Source organism: Macrosteles quadrilineatus, unplaced genomic scaffold, assembly GCF_028750875.1.
Source record: "Macrosteles quadrilineatus isolate MER2022 unplaced genomic scaffold, UCM_ALF_1.0 Scaffold_2__2_contigs__length_208266976, whole genome shotgun sequence".
Classification (NCBI taxonomy): domain Eukaryota; kingdom Metazoa; phylum Arthropoda; class Insecta; order Hemiptera; family Cicadellidae; genus Macrosteles; species Macrosteles quadrilineatus.
The window spans coordinates 76359188-76384509 of NW_026542595.1; the positions used below are offsets into that span (position 1 = coordinate 76359188).

General features: G+C 32.6%; 1 protein-coding gene across 1 annotated transcript in view; it reads left to right on the top strand.

The window, feature by feature from the left end:
- LOC128985610 (head-specific guanylate cyclase) overlaps positions 1 to 12178 on the top strand; it is a 100584-nt gene extending 88406 nt beyond the window's left edge. Inside the window, exons 11-14 of the mRNA XM_054405251.1 lie at positions 404 to 570; positions 4014 to 4157; positions 4292 to 4446; positions 8664 to 12178. Coding sequence (XP_054261226.1) covers positions 404 to 570; positions 4014 to 4157; positions 4292 to 4446; positions 8664 to 8850 — 653 coding nt within the window. The 3' untranslated portion in view covers positions 8851 to 12178. The remainder of the gene's footprint in view (positions 1 to 403; positions 571 to 4013; positions 4158 to 4291; positions 4447 to 8663) is intronic.
- Positions 12179 to 25322: the final 13144 nt, after the last annotated feature.

The window sequence follows — 25322 nt, forward strand, 5'->3', positions numbered from 1 at the left end:
ATAAAATCAGCCATTTTTAAGTAATTTTTGTAAAAAAAATTGAAATCTCCGACATTTTGAAACAAATATGTTTTAAAATGTTTACTCTTCCTAGAATAAATTAGGGTTTGATAAAATTTTATACAAAATTTTATAAAAGTATATTAAATAGTTTTAAACGTGTATTTAAACAAAACAAAACAATATAGGAGACATCTCCCTAACAAGGAATTTTGGGGAAAGTATTATTCTTTATTTTTTTCCTATTTTGACCCATTAAACCTGTAACTTAATCATTTGCACTTACTTACGGAACACCCTGTGTATCAGTAATATTTAACTCCAGTAGGCCCCCATTGGAATATTCGAATAAATAAAATCTGTATTATTGTAATCACTTTGTGATGTAATTTTCTGTCTACAGGTGAGACTATAGAGGCCAAACACCACGAGAATGTGACGATGCTGTTCAGTGACATTGTAGGCTTCACCTCCATATGTTCCACGGCAACACCGTTCATGGTCATATCTATGCTGGAGAATCTATACAATCAGTTCGATCTTTTCTGTGGCCAGCTTGATGTTTATAAGGTAAAAGTAATTTAATTAACGTGAAAAAGGAAAAGTTAAATTTCTTGTGAATTTTTACTGAAACTTTGAGAGGAGTCAATTTACGACTTATTAGTTCCAAACTGGTAACGACTTCCTCCTTGTTGTGTTAATTATCAACGTAAAAACTTGTTACGTTTCATTTCTAGTTTCGCAGAGAAAACTTTCAAACAATATTGCGATTGAGATAGAAGCAGTTCTTTGGAAAACGAGTACTATAATTATGTTAAATAAATAAGTATGTTGTGACCTGTTAAAAGTAACTTTATGTTAAATCTAAATCAATATCAAATTTAAGAAAATTAAAATAGAATTAAGTGTAAATATCTGAAAATGGAGCGTAAAAAAGCAAAGTTTTTTTTATTATTTTGTTCCTTTTAATTTTGTGGGAAGAAAAGATCTGATAAAATATGCTTTGATCTGAAAATTTATGTTTAGACAGTTTCGTCGGATTAATTTATATTATATTTACGTGTGAAAATCAATTTGCAGGGTAAAATATTTAAGAAAAAGTTATTTAAGATACGGTACATTTATCAGACACTCAAAGCTTTATAGTCTCTTTGTTTATGTCGTCCAAGACGACTTTGAATTTGATACAATCATTTTCTATGCTCATTGAGATAAACTAAAGTGAAATTGTCAAGTTAAATATTCACTAAAACAACATTAATCGAGGTGCAAGCCAAACTGCGTGTGACTAACTGGAAATGTTGGATGTGTGAAACGACTTGTGTACTTTTCCCACAGTTTAACACCTCAGATCAGACCCCGCCACCGTCCACCTTCAATTTCACAATAAGACTGGCTGCACACGGATCCAGCATTTCACCCGAAGCAAAATGTGTCACAACAATTTGCTTGAAACGTTTGACTTATTTTCTCCTCCAGCATGCGAGAGGTTCAAGCACGACGCACGATTTTGTTTCAAGACACAGATTATACTGAACATTTTTTTATAATATTGTTTATCTAAAGTAGTGTCATTGGCTATTGTAGTGTTTTAACATGTGCGACGAGGAAATCAACGTACCTATTGCTATATGAAGGTTTTTGCAAATGCTGGACTCAAAAGGAAGAAAACATTGGGTACACCCAGAGGATAGACATCAAGTCTTTTCTCTCAGAACTTAAATCTGATCCAGGGAAATTTTACAATTATTGCAGAATGAGTGGGAAAAGTTTCGTTGGAACTCGTCGGAGAGAAAATTTCCAAACAGTCCACTAATTGGAGATGCAACATCTCTGCTTAAGAACGACTTCTAATGACTTTAAATGTGTCAATTTGTAATTACGATTTTAAAACTGTAGGTTATGTAAAATTTGCACGTATACCAACGTATAAAATGTGTCGTAGAGACCAACGACACTCGATGGACATTTTAAGCATTGTAAATAGCTTCAAAATAACTTTATAATTCAATTTTGTATAATTGTTATTAGTGTTTAGTTGCGATAGGATTTTATTTTAATTTTTCTAAACACCGTAAGTGTTATCTTTAGCAATTAATTGATATTTTAGATAATACCGTGATGTTAATAAAATAATGAGCTGAGTAGCCTTGGTAATTTCTTAAACTTTTACTAGCATACAGTACTCATTTTCTTTGCATGGAATATATGAATATTAGAAGTGGTAGAATACGAAATAAAACAACAATATTATTCAATAGAAATTCATACGTTAATTAATTGTTAATGCAACATTATAATGAAACTTCAAAAAACGTTTTTCAAACAATCGTTATTTTATATTTAAACCACGAATCGTCATTTGCTTTTTCGTATTATTACTACATTTTTTGCCAGTGTGATGATGAACGACGTTTTCGTCATATTGCAACATTATTTAACAAACTAAGTTAGCAAAATAAAATACTATCTACTACCAACCTGTTTTTAATTTTCCTAACGCATACAAGCATATGTTTAGTAATTGATTCAAGCAATTGGTATAGTACGATTGTGTTTGTGTAAATTATACCACCGATATGTCAAACTATTTTATTGAAAATAATGCGTCCGTTGGTGTAGTAGAAGATGAAGCACTACTTGACTAGCGACTACAGCAACAGTCCCCTCCCTCAGCTGCCACATCTGTTTGTGTTCAAACCATATTGCTGGTTGTAATTTTTGGATTTCCAATGTAGTGCAGCAAAAGCTCATAGCGTCAGCCAAATACCACTTCTTCTTCTTCTTTCAAGTTACGCAGATATCTCGTTTATGAGTACTTCAGGACGTGCCACTTGGTCTTGCATTCATTACGTAAAACAAAACGACAAGAATAAGTTAAAACTGTTTGTATGCTAATGATATTGGATATTTTCAGGTCTCTGACTAGCCCTATCACTAGGTAGGTTCTAATAAGTCCATTACAATCTTCGTGTTGGAGCAACGACTGTTGAAAAATAGTAGTTGAAACATGTGCTTATATTTGGGAAGTATTGCCGCCTTTGTATATTATTACTGAGCTTACACCTAAAAATGGACATCGGTAGCTGAACAATTGGAATTTTCCAAACAGCTGTGGCGCAGTGGATGGGAACATATAAGAATAGAGGGACCATGGAATAGTGGATAAGTGTACTATGATTAAGAAATATCGTGCTACAAGCAGTGGTATATGCTGGCTGAAAGGAACTATTTGATAGATGACCCTGAAGCACCGGTTAGAAACAATGAAGCTGGTGTTTATCTCTCTTGAAGCTTTGATCAGCGATTCACTGACAAGAGCTTAAACCTCCCTGTACACAAACAAAAACGTCCTTTTTCCTTACGATTTTGTAGCTGATTACGCCTAAGGTTTGGCTATCAATATGATGAAGCTATTTACAAGATCAGGACTTCTAAGTATTGGTAGTAAAATATACAATTACAAGTTATCTAGAGCTCGAAGGATAGTAGAATGGGCATTATGCATGATGGTTGAATAATTCAGAGATCTTGAACAAGCAACGCTCGTCCATCCAGATGTCACAAAACAAATTGTATTAGCGTGTTGTGTGTTTCACAAGTAATTTCATAAGGAAAGAGGAAGGAAAACTAGACTAACTTCACGAGGAAATTTTGCATATTGTTGGGGTTGATGGCTAGGGAGGTAGATAGCTTGAAAAGAACCATAGCTGACTGGAATATGAGCCTCAAACGCAGACTACAAAGTTTGAGAAAAATATCCTCAGATTTATAAAAGCCCTCCCTATATTATAGGAGGTGCCGTCCCTGCGGGCGCCTCGCTACATTTGCTTGATGAGTGTGCGGGTTGCCTACATGGAGTGCTTTATCCAGAGAAACATTTTACCTCGCAACACTTGCTTCAGGTGAAACGCTTCATCAGAGTGCGGCCGATTTTAATCACCTGATTCATCAGACGTACATTTTGCTTAATGCATTGTAATCAGTTTTAAAGTTAAATATTTATATTCCAGGTTGAGACCATAGGAGACGCGTATTGTGTAGCGGCGGGTCTACACAAGGAGTCTAAGACACACGCTCAACAGACTTCCTGGATGGCCATCATGATGATCAATACTTGTCCTAAGCATCTAACACACCAAGGCGTTCCTATCAAGGTGAGTCTTTATAACGTTCCACCATTCATTTTGTGTTTAGATCTTCGATCATATTTCACAAGTTCACGTTTTCTAGCAAATTTGTGTTACGGATTTTCCAACTTACACATGAACACTTGTTCTCTGTCCCACAGATGCGGATTGGTCTGCACTCCGGTACAGTTTTGGCGGGAATTGTCGGTGTCAAGATGCCGCGTTATTGTTTGTTTGGCCACAACGTCACCATAGCCAACAAGATGGAGTCGCACAGCGAGGAAATGAGAATCAACATCAGTCCTACTACATATGAGTAAGTATGAGTATTCATTGGATGCTGCAAGTAGGATGCCCTTCTCCATGTTAAATCTGTAACCTGGTTTGATATATGTCTGATGGCTGTTTATGTTTCAATTCGCTGATTTATACTCAATTTTGATGTATCTTTGGGAACTTTTTACAATGTGTGTGAAATGATTAGGGAATTTTAGAGAGGAGAGAATAGTTTTAGGCTTGATGTATAATGGAAAAGGATAGAGATTTACCTTGAATAGTTATATCTTTCTAATCTTGATTCTAGTCTTGAGCTTAATAGTGTTGAAGAAAGAGAAAATCCTTTATAACTTTTAAGATATACTTACATAATCTAGAGAAAATCACCATTAAATAAAAGTAAAAAGATTGAGGACAAAACTTAGATGTATTTCTAGACCATTTTTCACAATAATAATAATCAAAACAACAATAATCACATGTAGTAAAAAATTGTAAACCCCAAAAACATGTGTTGGAGACAGACTAAAATAAAACTAACCATAGAATACTAAACATGCCGGGCCCCTTGAACCGCAGGTTCAATGAATTAATTTAACAAGCGAGTACAGAAACAGTAATTAAAAGAGAAAGTTAAAGAAACAAAAGGGGCTGAACTGTAATAAAATTTAGTCTTCAAGTACAGGCAGTGGGAAAACCTTGATTGCCGGTCTAGTGAGAAGTCCATTCTTCGTATGCACAGTCACAACTCTTGTAATGTTATCTGAACCAGGGTGTGTTTCAACAAATCTAGCCAGTGGCCAACACATTGGAGGTGTAAGGATGTCTTGAATCACAACAAGATGAAGGTAGTCTCCATCGATGCCATCTTTGGAGTTTATTCATCGTATCAGGTGTACTATGCAGAAAGTATCCAGGTATTGGTGTAGATAGGTCTGATGGATCTTCTGAAAGAGGAGTTACAAGACGAGGTTTCTGGATTGCTTCTTTGTAATAAGGTTGAGTTTTAAATTTCTCTTCTGGTATAAATAATCTTGTTTTGGTGTTGTTACTAGAGTTGCCGAGATGATGGTGATTAGGTTTGAATGGCATTCTAACACAGTATCTAGCAGAGGGTTCTCTAGATTGTGTTTTCACTAAATGTTTTTTTATTTGAAACTTTATATTCGGTCTGTCTGGGAGGTTCTTCATGCTGCCAATACCGTTGTAAAGAGGAATGAAGATCAAATTCAGAGACATTTAACATAGTTGTGAGGCGAGAAGAATCTTTGTTATATTTAGAATTACTCTCACATGGAGCATGTCCCATGAGAGTGTAACCAAACACTGTGTTCATTACAAATGGTAGGTTAGGCCCAAGTTGTCGTTTCTCTCCTGTGAAAATGAATGGGAATAAACCCCCACCTAGTAAAACGTCAACAGGCCCAGGGCGGTGGAAAGTAGGGTCAGCTAGGGTATACGGTTTCACTATTTCCAATAAATTTGGATCAAGAGGAGATCTTGGCATGTCCGAGGTAATCTTATCCAAAATCAACATTGGATGATTTTCTGAAACTTTGTTCCCACTTACTGTTTCGATGTCCACATAGCCCATTCCCTTTGGGGATGTAAGAGACTGATTGATTCCATTAACACGAAGAGTTGACTTTTGACGTTTAATTCCCAACAGTTGGGCTGCTCTTTCTGTTATGAAATCACATTGACTGCACGAGTCGATTAGAGCTCTGAAGACATGAGCAACACCTTGCCTAGACACCAACTTTACCAATACAGTTGCTAATAAAACAGTGGTGTTCTTTTGAGGTCGAGAAAAATTTGTTGATACTCCAGCAAATTCATTTTGACTTTGAGATGAAGATAAACATGATACAGCATTTCTTGATGTGAGGTCTTTCGATGGTTCTAAATGTAACAGGGTGTGGTGATTTTTATGACATTTAAAACAAGAGTTTTTCGATTTGCAGATACTGACTTTGTGATTTCCAAGACAAGAGAAACAACGTTGCTTGGATTTGATTAGTTCATACCTTTCTTGAGGAGATTTTTCTTTGAATAAAGTACAGGAATATACTTTGTGTCCAGGTTTAGAGCAAACGAAGCAAGGGAAATCAGTGGAGCTTTGTGTTGATGCAAGGGTAAATGGTCTGGGATGAGTCATTTCATTTTTGCGGTTGAAGTTGGACAAAGGTGGGATATTTGAGTGAGGTTTGACCCATTTACTACTATTGGGTGAGTGCATGGACACATCTTCAGCATGTGCACAATGATTTGACAGAAAAGTTATTACCTCATTGACTGAGGGCAGAGATTCAGGGTCATTTCTTGGAGATTCATATTTATTTAACAATTTTGAGTCTAGTTTTCGTAAAAGCATTGATGCTAAGAGAGGATTGTTTTCCACTACATCACAGCCTAATGCTGTTAGAGCTTGGGAATTTTCATTAAAAGAGTTTAGCAAGTTTCTGAGATCCTTAGTAGAGGAAAAACGAACACTAGGCAAATCAATGATTTAATTGATGTGGAGAGATGAAAGCCTTCGCACTGAATGGTAACGATCTCGCAACATGTTGTACGCGATGGTGTAGTTTGCTTCAGAGATGGGTAGGGATTTGACCAGATTGAGTGCTTCACCAGATAAAGTACTAAGTAGATATTGAAATTCAGCCACATTTGAGAGAGATGAATTTGAATGAATTGTGGTATCAAAGAGGTTGATGAAGGCTATCCAAGTTTGAGAGTCACCATTAAAGTTTTTTAATTCTATTTTCGGTAAGCGCACCACAGACATGTTAGAGTGTTCCCGTTCATTGAGATGAGAGGTAATAGATTGATTGCCATCATTGACTTTACCTTCCAAAAGATAAGCATTTATTTTACTTTCTATGCTGATACAAAGTTCATTTATTTCCTCCTGTCGATCAATTAGATCTTGTTCATCATAGTCACCAGGCAGAGTAGGCACGTCCAGTAATTTTCTAATGTGTTCATTAAATTCACAACGCTTTTCATTGACTTCACTTTTATAGAAATTAACCTTTTGTTGATCAACTAATTTAACATGATCATTTTCTGATATAGTGTCAATAAATGAAAGAATATTATTGAGACGAACTTTAATGAGGTTAGAAAATCTGACAAAGGTTTGATACTTCATTTTTTTGTATATTAAAGGAATGTACTAGTGAGCTGATTGAAGAAATGAAGTTGTAAAGGCAGAGATAGAAAGGGGTAGTAATATTGTTACTAAGGCAACAGAATCAAACATTCCAATTTGTCCATGTAAACATTAGTAGATTTTAAAGATTTATTTTGAATATCTTGATGAAATAACAAATAATAATGTACAATATTAGTAGTTTTGAATATCCATATTCTTGATTCTTTCATCCGAGGCTCGAAGGACCAATGAAATGATTAGGGAATTTTAGAGAGGAGAGAATAGTTTTAGGCTTGATGTATAATGGAAAAGGATAGAGATTTACCTTGAATAGTTATATCTTTCTAATCTTGATTCTAGTCTTGAGCTTAATAGTGTTGAAGAAAGAGAAAATCCTTTATAACTTTTAAGATATACTTACATAATCTAGAGAAAATCACCATTAAATAAAAGTAAAAAGATTGAGGACAAAACTTAGATGTATTTCTTGACCATTTTTCACAATAATAATAATCAAAACAACAATAATCACATGTAGTAAAAAATTGTAAACCCCAAAAACATGTGTTGGAGACAGACTAAAATAAAACTAACCATAGAATACTAAACAGTGTGATTCACTCTTTGGTTGTAATTTTAGAGAACGAGAAAAAACTAAAACATGAATAGTTATACTTGTTTTAGCTCGCAAAAAAAAATCACAAAAAAACAGTACTGGGCAGAAATTTACCTCAAGTCTGTCTGCACTTAGGTGATCCATAATGAAGAATTTATCAGGGGACATATTCACTTTTTGGTCACGGTTAATGCGCTATCGATTGACCAAATTACATTTTACCTGATGCATTTCCAAGCTATGTTTGTTGTTTGATCTATCAATTAAAAAGTCTTTGCTTTTCAGCTCTGCCTAAATCAAAATCATCTTATACATTTCAATAAACAGTTACATTAAATTAACACCTGCCCAACGCAACCTCCCTAGGCTCCGTTTTTAAAATTGCGGGTTACAATTTATCATAAATTGGTTGTAGTGTATATGACATTAATGACTATTCAAACCGCAAATTACAAACATTCCAATTTTGCTTTTTTCATTTCAGATGTCTTAAAGACTTGCCAGGATTTCACTTCGAGGCAAGGCCTAAATCATGTCTACCCGCTGAGTTTCCGCAAGACAACGAGGGAACTTGCTACTTCCTCAATCGCTACACTCACCCCTCCCTACCAGAGACCGCCCCTGTAGGGGAACATGTGACTGCTGGCATGGCCGAGGTCTTATCACAGTAGACTCTTACTATTGTGATAGAATAAAATAGAGAATCTGTCAAAATACCTTGCATTCTACAAATATCACCAATACACTAGTGGCTTGGGGAGCGAGCTGGGCTTGATGCAGACCGTGGGACTTGAATCCCCGAACTCACTGGTTCAAATCCTGCCAAATCACCAACGGATTTGATCCAAGTGATAATGCCGCAACCCCTAGATCTAGCCTGAAGTAATGTGAAAAACAATCCCGGGCTGGTGTCTATCTTCCTAGAACAAAAAACTACACTAGTTGTTTGGTTGTTTATCTAGTAATACGACTCTACTTCACAAACATTGTTTTCTGGTGCCAACTCTAATATTATTCTGTACTGAGGACTTAACTTCAATATTTCTTAAGGCTACTGGGTTGCCTACTGTCGAAGAATGTTGTTAATATTGTAATGCATTTTCTTAGATTATTGCTGTAATATACACAGTAACTTAAAAACTAGGACTTAATCTTAAAATTATCAACTTAAATATATATCAACTTATAAATTTATAACTTATTTATAAGCCCAAGAGGTAAATCTTTTCGTCTTATCCCCTTGACAAGGTTGACCCAAGTGAAAATACTTAAAGTTCCTATAGGTTGCAACATTTTCACCAACTTTCGTTTGGTGTCCAGTTTAGGTCTTAGTTTAGCTGCAAGTCTCGTATAACACCTAGTCTAATACTCACACTAGTTTAGTTTGAATAGATTTTCAACGGTAGTTTATTAAGTTTTAAACAAGTTTACTAAAATATTAATAATAGGGGTGGCATAAGACCCATGTGTAATATTTGTTAGAGTTAACACCGGACATTTTAAAACTTATCTTTTTGATGAGTAAACCATAATATTTTTATCAATTACTTAAAATTGTACTTCACGTATTTGATTAAGGAAACCTCAGTGTTTATGGCGGTTCATATTTTTCATAGAGTGTGAGACAGCATCTAATATCTAATCTTGGATAAGATAACTATTCAATTTAAAAAAAAAATTCAAGTTAAACAAATTTATAAATGTAACATAATTTTGTAAGTAATATTAATGAATTATTAATATTACACTACTGACATAAATACAGACTACGAAACACTAGGATGTTGGCGATAATGAATATAATTTGTACAAAGCCTGGAAGTGCTTGTCCAATATATGACATTACTATGGCAAAATATTTTACAAATATTTCTTTGTAATAAACCTACCTTTTTAAGAAATATATTTATGAGCAATAACAAACAACATTTCTACTTATATGGACCAATTATGTAAGTATTAATACAACACTAAGATTACGTACCAGAACCTATGAAGGTTCATTGGACTGTAGGTAATTAAATCGTTCATTACACGCAAGTATAGAAGTTCTATTGTTGTATAAATTAATCAAAAACATTTTAAGAAGCACACGTATACACGATCAAAACGCAAAGTTAATGTAGTATTATTTAAGACTTTTATAAGAAGTATGGTGTATCTTAATTATGTACATTTTAATATTTCCTCTTACAATTATACTATGTAATACATTAAGGGACCACGTCCATATGCAGGATAAGCTTTCACACCAGTTTCTTTGATACGATGGGAAAATACATTTTTCTCTCAAGATAATACACATTATACTGTAATACATTGTATAAAAAGCAACGATATTAATGTTTGAACATTTTATTTATCATAGTATGTATATTGTAAATTCATAAAAATTTAAAATAATTCGATCAAAATACTTAGAATTTGCGTAACCTTACTTGTTTCTTCAATCCTAATTTAAATATTTCTACACATCAATTTTTTTTAGTAAGTAAAATAAAATAAAAACTATTCATTTGCTCATCCTGGGCTGTAAAATAAAAAAAGTTTGTTTTAGTAGAAAGTAATCTCAAACCGAATTAGATTTTGTTGAACATTTTGTATGAAAATAAATCAAGTCACGCCAAAATGACATTTGTAACTTTTTATGTAAACATACTCTCTGAACGCAAAGCAAGTGTGTACCAATAATACGCCAAGGTTAGTTGTTTGAAACTTTTGCGTATATTTGGATGTTTTATACAATTAGGTTTTTGATAAAAAAAAGTAAATAGAATATGGATTGGTTTTATTTGTAAACGAAAACTGTAGTGTAAAATATGTAGAAGTTGAGGTGTCATGGTTTGGGATGTGGATTTTCCTGTGTTCGATTTTAATAACAAAGTATCATAGATTAAATGGTTCAAGTAATCACCTTCCATCTTAAGAAGGATCCATTATGGGCTTAGTTTGTATGCCACATTCATGCTTCCTAATCATGCTTTCTAGCAGCGAGTACAGAACAGTTCCCTTGGATAAATCGCGATTCAATGCCATTGTATAAGTTATAGCCTACTAAAAACATTTTTTAATTAAAATATTTGGAAAAAAAATATTTTAAGAGACTGCCGAGTCTGGGGACAAACGAATAACTCGGCTGATATATACGGATAAAAACAATTATACTTTGTTGGTAGTCATTTTATTTTAACTTTTCTAAAGCCTACATAACTCGAGATTATTTGTGTCAGTGTGATTTCAAAACTAATTAGAGTACTGTATAATAACATGCAACACAAACCGCCAAAATTACTTAACAATTTGCTTTGATTAGTTCCTTTTGTCATTGAGTGTGCCTTAAGTGGTCCAAGAGTAGGAGGTTAAACTGTCACAATTATTTCATAGACAAATGTAATATGCTTTCTCAGTGTAGAAAATCTGTTCATTAATTTCTGCTTTCCTCATTTTAAACTCTTTTGCTGTCTAAAAAAGTAAATCTCACATACCTTATTTATACTTAGACTATTACGATATTTTACTACGAATTTATGTTTCACTGAGTCCTTTCCTTTATTTATTTTGGTTACACAATAAGTTACCATACATGTTATTTTAACAATACATAGAATGAAATAGTCTACGAGGATTTATAAATACAATCAACATAACTATCCATGTATGTTTGCTATATTGTTAATTCTTCAACTTAAGATTCTCGAGAGCAAGATACGCTTAATAAGGTTGGCAAATTACCTATTGTTCTGTATGGAACCTTTATTACGTGTTAATTGTAAGAGTCAGTGTCAAAATAAGTGTAACTTCTCTTATTGAATGAAAGTCTTACAAGACGAAGACCAAAGCGACTATATTCTTGTACATAACCTTCGCCTGTAGCAAAAGGATGCCTTATGTACTATACTATACAAAGCTTTCTAATACTACTATAAGTACAAGGTTGTGACTGGTAGGCATTATGCCACAGATGTATTGTCTATTCAAGTTAGAGAATAAATGTAAACAAAAACATGTTGGCGCTTTATTATTTACCTATCAACCTTAGTCTAATAAGTGTTGCTATTCAAGCGGTTACAACAAGTAAACAAAATCGTGTGAAGGGCAATGTTTCAACCTTAATAATACGCACGTAAAATAAATGTACACGATGAGCTCTTGTATCTTCACATGTGATTGGAAAAAAATAGTATGTACATTATACATTACACATACTTCTCAATGTACAGTAATTCAACATCAATTAAACACAATTTACTGGAATGATCTAATGTTTATGCGGGGGTGAATAGTGTTGATGTTCAATTGAATTAAAGCTATTTTCTGTCCAATATTTCCTGAAATCTTTTAGTTTTAAGATCTGTCCCGAGTACCAGGATTCCCATAAAGCGGTAGAAAGATAACAATGTGAGAATAACGTCTCACGTGTGTACTATGCTTGATACAACGGGTAATGGCGACCGAACTCATTCTTACAAGACAGTTATTTGCTAATTGTCACAACGAGTATAACTTAGTTTTCTTTGTACCTATTGTATAAGCTGTCCCACATTTTATATTGTATCCTTTTCTCTAGTCAACTCACTGAAGTATGTCAATCCAGTATGAGACGCCGATACAAAGCTATCTCATTTCACAGTCCGTTTACGAAGAATAGGGTTTATTTTTAAGTCTCAGCCTTTAACTTGAATTGCTGAATTGCTTTTTCATACAGTAATTGAACACAATGGTGTAGATATATTATATCTCTCCATTCGCGAACTTACTTGTACAGTAATTGAACACAATGGTGAATATACATTACATCTCTCCGTATAAAGTCGTTGCATGGATAAAAGCTAGGAACACTTGTTAAAGTTCAAATAAGTCTAACCAATTATGACGTAATTATTAAATTTTTCCTCACAATCGAGGATCAATGCGATTTGGAATTAATGTGCACTATCAAACTTTGGAATTAACAATACATTGAAAATAAAAAGGAACCAATAGCTTTTAAAGGTTTGAATTTATTTCTATTTAGATTTATTATCGGAACTAGGATAATTCAATACCGACTTTTACAGGACTATTTAATAAAAATACAGTAGATGAATAATTACTTGAAAATTTGCTGTGGAAAATGTAGTTGGTTGTAGTAACTACAGGGTTTTACTAAACGTACGTTCTAAGTTTTCGTAACTGCATCATTCTATGTATTTATAATTTATAACCATGATTTATAATATAAACAATAAAATGAGGTGTTAACGAACTTTCATTCAACAACTCAACGTTTGCTTTTGCTGGGTCAGTTCTCATACTTAATAGTGGGTCGGTTCTCTCTAACTGTTAAAGTGGACGAGATTGACGTCTTTTGTATTTCCTCAGAGTGATAGCTATAACAATAGCTATAATAATAACATATGTTTATCAGTAAATGCATGAAAACTGCAAAAGGACTAAGATTATCTCCCAAATCAAAATGTTTTTGTTTGGATTAACAATAAACAGTTTTGGAAATAACATAAACGTAAATTAAAAATCCAAACAAATAAATAAATTTATAAATCGATAATACTACAAATGGATTATTACTATCGCTTTGTAAAGCTATGCGTTAAAACGAAACCTCCCTTGAGGATATGTGGGTCATTGGAAACACGCGAGGGAGAAATAAACCTTATCGACTGTTGGTCAAAGTGGAGTGAGGATAGTGTTGGAGCTCTGGTCTCTGGAAATGGCGACAATAACACGGCGAAATGTAACATCAACTATTGACAGTAATGGATCTCGAGGGATAGGAAAAGTATATTTTACCTGCCATTAATCTATACTTATATGAAATGTCACTTTATCCTAACCAAAAAAAGGGAATAACACTTGATATTAGTTATTTGTGCAACTAGTGAGAAAAGTGAGCAATTGACTCACTCGAGAGAAATCCTTACTCACGAGCCGTAGGCGAGTGAGGAATGGTTTCTCGAGTGAGGCAATTGTACTTTGAACTCGAGTTGCACATTATACTTTTCCTGCAGTGCTACAGTTACCATAAAACAAATAAATTTGTGAAGAAACATAACCTATTTTTACACAGAAGTGAACTTTTAATATAACATTTAATGTGAAGTGACAAATACAACAGTAAGGTAAATGCACCAGTAGCTGACAGTGCTCCAGAAGCTGACAGTTTGAGTTTCTTAACATTATAATGTGGTATCATAAAAATATTTACGCATGATTGCATTGTTAGAAGAACATATGTTTATTCTTGATTTGTTTACAAAAAAATCAGTGAAACTTAGCCCATACTCGCTGAATGGTGGTGGTTTGAAAGCGACCCTGTCTGTACACATCACATTTAGTCGATTCCCTTAATGAAATTGTTAAGAAGGTAAGTTTGGTTTTTTGTCATTTCGCTAAATTTTTTAAATAGTATTAATGATTAGGCTCATTATTTTTATCAATTATACCTTTGTTGACAATTTCATGATAAAATTGGGGTGTTAGGGGTTTTAGATTAAAAATTATATCAATGTCAGGCTTTGGTACACAAAAGCCATACAAGTTCCAATAGCTGACAGGGGATATTTGCTACTTGCACAATATTAAATTGGTTTTACCCATCGAAATTTGCAGGCTATTTATAATTTATGTGATCTCACATTTTTATAAAATGATTTTAATTTTTTAATTAATAAGCCAAATTATCTAAAAAAATTTATGTATGTTTTTAATATAAATAAAAAATATATATATTTTTTTATGTAAATATTTTTTATTTTAAAATATGTAAAATAAATTTTCTTGATAACGTTTTACATGATTTTATAATTTAATTATTAAGTTGGATTTTATTCGTCTTATAAATTATAAAACCCTTAGGTTTAGCATCTAGTACATGTATAGTTCCAGTGTCAGCTACTGGGACAACTGACTGTCAGCTACTAGTACAAGCGTTTTTTTCACTGTCAGCCACTGGAACACGTACAAAGGTTGAATTAAGTTTAAAAATGTTATAAAATATATTTAAAAAAACCTTTTTTGTATGACAAATTTGAAAACTACACTAAATTTAGAATCACATAAAATCCGTAATATCTCTTTAGTTACTATTTATTCAAAACCACGGATTATTAAGTGCGTATAGTTTCTTATACTGTCAGCTACTGGTGCGTTTACCTTACAACAGCTGACCAGCTGATTTACAGCCAGTGCTGCCAACGTATTTCGCGCGCATACGACGTTGCCTGCATGTTACCACAGAAAACGTAGTACGTTTTCTGTGATGTTACGCGCTCACTATTTCGTGCCTTCACGCTGCAAATCTGGAGTGAGACAAAGTAATTAGAGTGAGACAATGTTAACATTTGCTCACTGATGAGCGAATTGGCCACTTTGCTTTCTCAAATCAGTGAGAGAACATGTACATTGTTAGGTAACTGTAGGAAAAATTTATTATCCAAATTTTAACCGTGCGTTATCTTGTTTCGGTATCAACCTGGGTTTCTGCTGGACTGCTTCCTGTTCAGTGTTAGAGTATCAGTATAAAAGGCCTTTTTTCAATAACTCTTTAATTCCCTTCTTGCGATGCACGGTTTGAGCTACCTTTTATTAGGTAAAAGTATGATTCAATTGACTCATGAGCTATGTATAAATAGACATTGACTCACAATCTTAATTTAGCATTTTGATTGTTTGTGTTAATCAACATTTCTGATATTTATTGAGGCCCGATAGGGTAGGTAAACAGTCTAACTTTAACTCATTAGTTTTCCGAAGGATTAATACAAAGAAGTAGTTAATCAATAAAATAACTTGTGTCATTTAATTGCCTCAGCATATTATATTGTTTAATTTTTTTATTTTGTAATATGTAAGTATGAAATTAACTTTAGTTATAACCATAAATATTTCGTTGCTCAGTGAGGTATAAACATAGTGTATCAGTGATACAGTTTGGTTTACATCAACATAAGATTTATGAGAGGCATGGACTCGAACTTTTCGATTGTTCTAGTCCACTGATTTTACCACTGTTTAAACATGCTATTTCTATCGTCTATTTAAGAGTAAAGTGAGGATGATCCTAAATGAAAGGCTTGTGGTCGTCACGCGAAGTAGCTGTGAATGTAATGGAGTGGTAAATACGTTCACTAGGTCTCGTGTCCCTCTTCTAGCATATGAACACAAATATACTTAATAAATCAACTTTAAACCCTGTAACTACATGCTAATAGGACAAATTTTGTAAGGTTTACTTAATAAATAAAAATAGATTGTGAGAGGTAAGTGGGTCGGTTATCCTATTTATGTATTGACTGAAACCAGTAATTACTTGGTGATATAAATTTAATACAAGTTGAAACATTGACTTAAAAAGGTTTGCAGTAAGACAAAACAAGAGTACTTAAGAGGCAACAGTTTAGTACACATCCCATTCTTATGTCCGACACCAACTAAACAAAAGTAAATACAAACTAGGGGCTTGTAGGGGCAAAAGCCCCTAAAAAATCAAAATACATAAATTTTTTATCAACCTTCATTGGTCATTTATAAATAAGCACTGATTTTCTAGCATTATAATATAGTTTACAACACAAAATGTATACAATATATTATATACAGTAGATACATTTACATTTAAATGGTGGTTTGTAGGGACAATAGCCTCTAAAACAGTAAACTTTTTTATTTTGAAAATAATAAGCATAAAAAACAATTAAAATTTGGTTTAATTCAAGTTTTATTTACATGAATAGAAATCGCTACTTACTTATTGCATTTGATAATTAGTCAGAACCTCTGGATAAACTATGTTTTTTGTATATGAATTGTTTTCTGTATTGTTCTGTTCTCTTGTATTTGCCATATATACTCTGATTCCATCTGATGACTTGACTCTGCTAAATGCAACATATAACTGTCCGTGTGTAAAAACTGGTTTATCTAAGTAAACTCCAGCTTTCTGGAAGGTTTGGCCTTGTGCCTTATTGATAGTTATAGCAAAGGCAAGTCGTAAGGGAAATTGCAGTCTTGACATGTCATCACCTGGTAATAAGTCCGAAATAAAACGGTGAATTTGACCTTGAACTTTAAAGCAATATGGTCCATTGCCTTGAACTTCTTTTTTCGTGGCAGAGAGTGAGGCAAATGCCATAGCACTATTATACTGTCTTATGTTTTTAATAAAATGTCCATTCCTAAACAACTGTTGTAGTTCATTATTATTTTCAGGTTGTGGTAGATGTATGAGACCGTTATGGCAGCAAGAGTTGTAGTGACCATTTGTAGACTCTTCAACAAAGTGCAACGCACCACAATGCATACGTTGATCATTCATCAGGCCCAGATTGTGTGTTGGTATCTCGTTTATAAGTGGTAATCTAAAAATAGGAGTATCTTCGACGTCATGATGTGGTTGTTCATTCCTTTCCTCATTATAAATTTCTCGCCTACGCTGTCGTCTGTCATGCTGATTTCGAAAGCCAACACCTCGGCGACGCGGCCTTCCTCCGTTGTTCATTACTATATTTAGGTAGAAAAGAAGAAATACGATAAGATAACTATATGTCACCATAACTAAAAATTATGTAAACAAACTTTGTAGTAAACAAACTGAAATTCATAAAAAGTACAGCTGGTATCTATATCAATGGCTATGAGTACACAGATTTTCAGAAATACAACTAATACAAATCTGTGGCACAGCTGTTTTAATTTCAAAAGATGTAAACAAATTAAACCCCATGTTGTATTAATGGGAAAAGTTTTATTCTTTTGCGAATTTATGGTAAAAAAATAAGAAAAATGAATAGTTTTCCCTCAAAATTCACGTCAAGACCTTTAAAATAAGACCCCTCCCATCCTTCTACGGCCATCCAGTCACTCACAATTTCTTTACAAAAATTTGACTTACGGAATTATATATATTGATAATCAAGATAGTGTGCTGAAGTAAAATAGCCCTCTGTTTCTAATTTACAAACTTTGTCGTGTCGACCTTCAGTCACGGATTACGACTTATGATGATCAACTGGTCAAAATCAATAGCCAATTAGACATATTTGATACGTACTCACCGTACTGTAAATAATTTACAACCTAAGTGAGTAGCTCAGTGGGCCTACAGTGTGAATGCATCGAGTAGCGTTAGAAGCAGTTTTTATTTGTATCATTATAACTACATGTAAAACTAAAAGGGCAGCTTGTGATTAAGTTATAAACTTTTTTTATCTTTCAACGTCATACAACCTACTTGTATCAGTATACAAGCCGAGAAGATGCACCAATTTACCATAAAATCTTTATTAAGTATATAGTTATGTTATTTCAATCTTTATCGACACTACTGGGTAGAAACCTAACATGAACATTAAATTATTGTCCCGAGTTGAATATTTATTTATTTATTTAAATGCTACAATACGGACTTACGTCCAATTACATTGCAGCATAGTACAAATACTCATAATACAGTACATACTTTGTGTGAACACGTGTCAAAATGTTTTTTCTTTATCATGTAGGCAACAACACACACATAAATAACACACACAATATTAAATAAATAACACTTTACATAAACAACAGTACAACAACAACAGAAAATGAGCAACTTAAATAAATTGAAACACAACAAATTGAATTGAGACAATAGCCATGGTACTATGAAATTATTCTTAAAATAAATTATCATTCAACTGATTTCTGTAAGAGGTCTGTAAGATTTACCAAACATGACTTAACTTGTAATCCAATTACTTTAATTATTTCGTTATTGTAACGGTAAATAATATTTATTCAAAATAATTACAAAACAATATTAAAAGTTTGAAACTAGTGCTTAAGAATAGTAAGATATATTATTCTATCTATTTTAAAATACAAATTTAAGTTATAAAACAAAAGCCGAAACGCAATAAATACAATATATTGAGATAATTTCTTACAAAGGATCTTAAATAATGAAGGCTTTTTGTGAAAGAGCGTTAGGCGTTGGATTAGCGCTGTTACTCAGAGAATTACTCGTCCCAATAATTGAATTGTGGTTGGTTGTGAAGAACAAGTCTGGAATCTATCTTCTCTTGAGAGTTGACAGAACCGTCCGAACAGAGTGCCCATCCATTTAATCTGAATATCATCATTCATTGAATGGTATTGTTGGATCTTTGCCACTTATATCTTCTAATTAGAAGTATAGAATCATAACGCGTTGGTCCTAAGACCCGGTTATTTTCTCTAAAATATTAATATAGTAACATTACTTGCATAAAAACCTCAAAAAGAAAAATAACGTTAAGATTGTCAAATGAACTTTTTAGAGGTTATAGACCCTTAGGGAAAGAGGAAGGAACATAAAGGTAATTAATATTTGCAGACGAAATCAATTGGCTTTGAATAATGGTAGAAGACATCCCATGAATATGGTGCGACTGAAGCCAGTATCTACGTATTAGTTGGCTTAAAAAAACTTTTTTGTCAGCTCGTGTGCATCGCAGGGAAAATCTATGCATACTGTTAGAAAGATAATTTCCTGTAGATGTGCAGAATCCCTTTATAAACTAAAATAGGCTCATAATAAACCCAAAAAACGAATTAAAATTAAAAAAAAATTACATGGGCCATATGAGTTGCCATGCTGGTGACAATATAACAAGAAAATGTAACCAGAAAATCTAAACAAATGGAAGAAATAAACCATTGAACCAGAAATAAATGTTGTACAAGAAGAAATATTAATCACCTTTCTTTACAGCGTGGGGTTAGAGTAAAGAAGTCTATACATTACATATTTTTGGTCCAGTTTTCGACCACTAGACAACCTCTACTTATAATAAAACCGAAGTGTCATTTCCAAAGCAATATTCTTTTGTGTGTGTTTATGTACAGAGCAGCTGAGTTTCAAGCCCTCGATTTATGAAATCAATAATATTATACCACGTTTTGTACATATTTTACATACAATATATTACGTTTAAATATTTGTAGTTTAGTTGGTTTATGAAACTTCTTGCAAAAATTTGGGTAAGCATTATAAGCCTTTGAAATCAAATAACCCAAAAGATATTTATAAAGACTTAACTATACCCCGCTTGAGCGGGTTGGGGAAAAAAAATCCATTCCCTTTTAAATGGATCGAATTAAGAAAGCTAAAGCGTGCATGTTATGGAAATTAAAAGCCATCCTAAACGATCCCCTAAACGATGCTCGCAAACAATCGCTCTACCACTAAACCAAACAGCCAAAAATTGTATCGAGGTATATACATTATTTATTCTTCCTGTGATGCATTGTAAATAAAGAGCAGCGAAACATAGTTTTCTTATTTTCGTTTCAATCATAAAATTACATGATTTTCGTTCAAAATAGCATGTAAAAATAACATTTATCACAGTGTTCAGTTTGAATCCTTAGTCCTCTTCCGCACGATGAACTATAAAGCTAAAAAATGATGATCGTACCTTTTTATAAATCTCTGCCTGTACAATGTGTGTAAAGGCCTGTCTGACAATGTATTATGTTTATCACGAATTAGATTTGATAAATGCATCAAAACAATTACAAAGGTGTAAAGTCCACGCTTTGGAGGTGAGCTAATCCTTTAGTGACGAGGGTTAACTTGTGGTCATTAGAGCACGTCAATCTCTGGAGTTGGACTGACGCGATTCTCACTTCTGACATTTCAGATGTGAATTATTAAAATGAAACCCCTTATTGTATTTTTTCAAACGTTGCCTTACACATCCTACTATGATAAATATTAACATAAAAGGAAACAACAAAAAATAGTAAAATACTGACTTGTATTATTTAACCAATTTATTTACCTCGTTTACGCTAAATGTTAATTTTTAGGTAAACTGAATGAACCTAAAAGTTGGCAATTACATTGCACTTATCATGACAAATATATTATTTTATTATTTGTTTTTAATATACATTTTAGTATACTTTTTAATACTGTACTTTGTTTTCCATTCAAATGTAATGCTACAAACAGTAATAACATTTTATAAATAGTTGTACTTTTTGCCTTATGTGAAAGCATGCGTACATACCAGAACCGTAACTTTTATAATTTTTTTTAACAACCTACATTCAGAAATAGGTTATTACCAGAATTAATACAACTTGCTGATCAAAGATTTATTTCCAACTTATTTGTGATGCTCCTTAATTTTACACCTTCGTTAACTCGCAGAATGACTGTTTATGAGGTGATTTTTGTATTTATCTATTAGTTGTTAATCCCACGTTCTTTCAGCGATCTTTCGCAAAAACCCATCATGGCTGCATTTGAAGTGCATTTGTTTCATTCATTAATCTTGAAGTACTCCTTTTCTCTCAAATAAAATAATAATATGAACCTGTTTTGATTAAAATTAGTATGCGATTGTCCGTAAAAAACAAAAAAATTCTAATAGATAACAATTTAATAAACTTCTACGCTTACATTAAAACGATATGTAGATTTTTGAATTGTATTGTTGTCGCAAACAAAGAAATAACGAGAAGCTTTGGCATCTACACTCTTTAAAACTGGAGATTTTATTTAAATAGAATGATAATAAAACAAGAAACCTTCTTATAAAAATTTAATGTCGTTGTAGAAATTAAATTTTACAATTATAATATGATTACTCTACCTGCCCCTGGTGGTTTGTTATTTCCATGCAACAGATTCTTAAAACCTTTCCCTACATCACAAAAAGCTACGCTTCACAGTTTGAGTTTCAGTTGATCGATGTTGACGATTTGTAGAGCTAAGAGAAGAACGTCGTTGGCATTATAGTCACGTAGGTATGCTAATCTGAAAACACATCGTGCGAGAATCCACATTAAATACGGAACTTCTTTAACATAAGCTTATTGCAATATTAGTTTATGTCCTTTTTTATTTAGCTTTAGCATACGTTTAAATATTTAACCCAATACTTAATCTTTGATAATTTAAATTATACTAACGATATCTAAAACATCAATGAGCATAAATAAAAACTAAAATATATTTATTAACAATATAAAGAGTGAAACGGTAACTTTGTATGTGTATACAGGGTGTCCCACGAGAGGTGTCTCAAATTGATTACGGAAAAACTGCTTAACGTACAAGGATGAAATACAATTATTTTCCGCTAAACCAACCCCAAGGAATAACTTAAAAATATGTTTAACCTTTTCCCAATACAGGGTGTGCCAAAAATCGAGGGTCACTAGTTCGAATCTCGGAATTTTTAAACGTAAACATATGTCATGTTATATATAATTTTAAAGATATTTGATAGACAAACATTTTGGCAAAAACATAAATTAGTTATCTTTTTCCGTTTCAAAATGGCGACAGTTTTTTTGAAAAGAATCTATATTTCTTTAATACTCTGTGTATCCTATACCAAGCATTTAGCACTTCCCCGGTTGAATTTTCTTACTCGTTATGAAATAAGTTTGGTATTTTTATAATTGAATAAGAAAATTCAACCGGAGAAAGGCTAAATGCATTGGCATAGGAAACAAAGAGTATTAAATATACAGGGTGGCTGGTCATCAGTGTTACAAAATTTTTTTGGCGTAAGTACAAAGTAAATGTAGTGTAATGATGCATATAAAAGGTTCCAAGTCCAAAAATTAGCTTCCCAAAGAATTATTTTATGTTTTTCAAAAATAACTATGTTTCCAAACTTAATACAGCTATTTCTCAATTACCTGTAAATGGATTTGAGTAGACAATGTCATTTTCGTGTTCTACATTAAATTTTGAATAAGAATAATATAAAATGACGGAGTATCAGTTGTAAAAACTCCATTGTAAATAGATTCAAAGATAAAAATTAAGATGTTTGAAAAAAATTTAAAAAAACATTGGTCTATTGTATTTGTTCACACCCTGTATACGAGAAAGTGTACGAATATGTTAAAAACTGCGCCATTTTATAAGCTTTCCAACCATATGCTACACTATTGAGGTTTAGATATTCTGTTGTTTGTTTTAGTGGTTTGAATACCAGAAAACAGGGAACTTTTTTACTGTTTTTACTGTTAAATCTGAAACAAAAATACAACTTTTGCTTAATACATACCGGCTTTCTATGTTTTAAATGTTAAAGACACCCTGTTTTCTGGTATTCAAACCACTAAAACAAACAACAGAATATCTAAACCTCAACAGTGCAGCATATGGTTGGAAAGCTTATAAAATGGCGCAGTTTTTAACATATTCGGACACTTTCTTGTATACAGGGTGTGAAAAATACAATAGACCAATGTTTTTTAAATTTTTTTCAAACATCTTAATTTTGATCTTTGAATCTATTTACAATGGAGTTTTTACAACTGATACTCCGTCATTTTATATTATTCTTATTCAAAATTTAATGTAGAACACGAAAATGACATTGTCTACCCAAATCCATTTACAGGTAATTAAGAAATAGCTGTATTAAGTTTAAAAAACATAGTTATTTTTGAAAAACATAAAATAATTCTTTGGGAAGCTAATTTTTGGACTTGGGACCTTTTATATGCATCATTACACTGCATTTACTTTGTACTTACGCCAAAAAATTTTGTGACACTGATGACCAGCCACCCTGTATATAAGTAAAAAAAAGCTGCCGCCATTTTGAAACGGAAAAAGATAATTAATTTCTGTTTTCGCCAAAACGTTTGTCTATAAAATACCTTTAAAATGATGTATAACATGGCATATGTTTACTTTTGAAAATTCCGAGATTCGAACTAGTGACCCTCAGTTTATGGCACACCCTGTATTGAGAAAAAGTTAAAAATATATTTACGTTATTCCTTGGGGTCGATTTAGCGGGAAATAATTTTATTACATCCTTGTACGATAAGCCGTTTTCCGTAATCAGTTTGAGACACCTCTCGTGAGACACACTATCACGTTAAACTTGGAAGAAACATTATTCCGGAAAAGATTTACTCCCATTTCCTGAAGGAGGTCGTGTTTTGAAGGATTTGAAGGGCGGAAGGATGGGAAGACTGCGGTCTTTCCATTTCCGTTTGGTGACAGCAAAAAGCGTTTTCAAAGAAGAAACGTCGTGTATTTGACAAGCCCTGGAGACGTGTATTGAAACACCGTCAGTTGTTGTATTCAGCTCGACGATGCTTTGGACGGATATAACTTTGCTCTCTGGCTCACCAAGAAATGTATGAAGTTTCTTGTAAAAGGCAAAGATGTATAAATAGTTGGTACTGAATTGTAGTTCTGTTCAAAACTGGTGGATATAGGCTACTTTTCGTATTTTGTTTTTACAGGTTTTTTGTTTAAAGTGTTGTTTAATGTTTAAAGTTTCAAAGTTTCTCAATTGGGATTTGGGGATTAAGTAACTAAGAATTTACCATAGGTATGATATTTAAGTATCAAAATAAATAAGTATTTGTTTTTCCTAAACAACAAAAATAATTTGGAAAAAAACACTTCTTATTTTGGGTATTTGAAAACAATTCTTGAAATTGGTTAAGAATTGTTATTTCCAAATAAAGGATACATAAGTTTGGACCATTGATTTGTAAGACACACCCAATGAAAATGTTGAGACCATACTAAGAAAAACGTTAAATATATGCATCTATGTTGAATGGAGATTTTCATTAATTACTTTTACTGACCTCTGAAATATATCAACTAGATTAGATCCTGCATTCCAAAGGTCTTTATTATAAATCTTAATTATAATAAAGACTTTGTTTTTTTTTTTGCATTACCCAAATTGACCCCTAAATATTTATTTTCATCTGTATATTAGGTACCAAATTAAAAGTATCTACCCTGTAAGATAACGATTAAAAGATGTTCTAAACCACGTGGAAATTACATACATCATGTCAAGCACAAATAAATACAAAAGAAAGATTTTATTTTATAGAAGATTATGCTGAAGATACTATTGTATTATTCAACGGTAATTCAAGGCAGCTGTTTTATCTTGTTTTATATCTATATAAGTCTGGACCAGTTAATTAATTTCAATCCTATGTTTAATATATTACAGCTCATAATATGTTTACATTCTAAGATTGACGATGAATAAAAACAAGACTTATTTTTATTTCTCATAGAATCGAAACTTGACACATTTTTCGATGCTTTGGATTTAGAAATTTGTTTAACATCGGTACCATATAACTTGTTTTGCATTTTAGTAGCTTC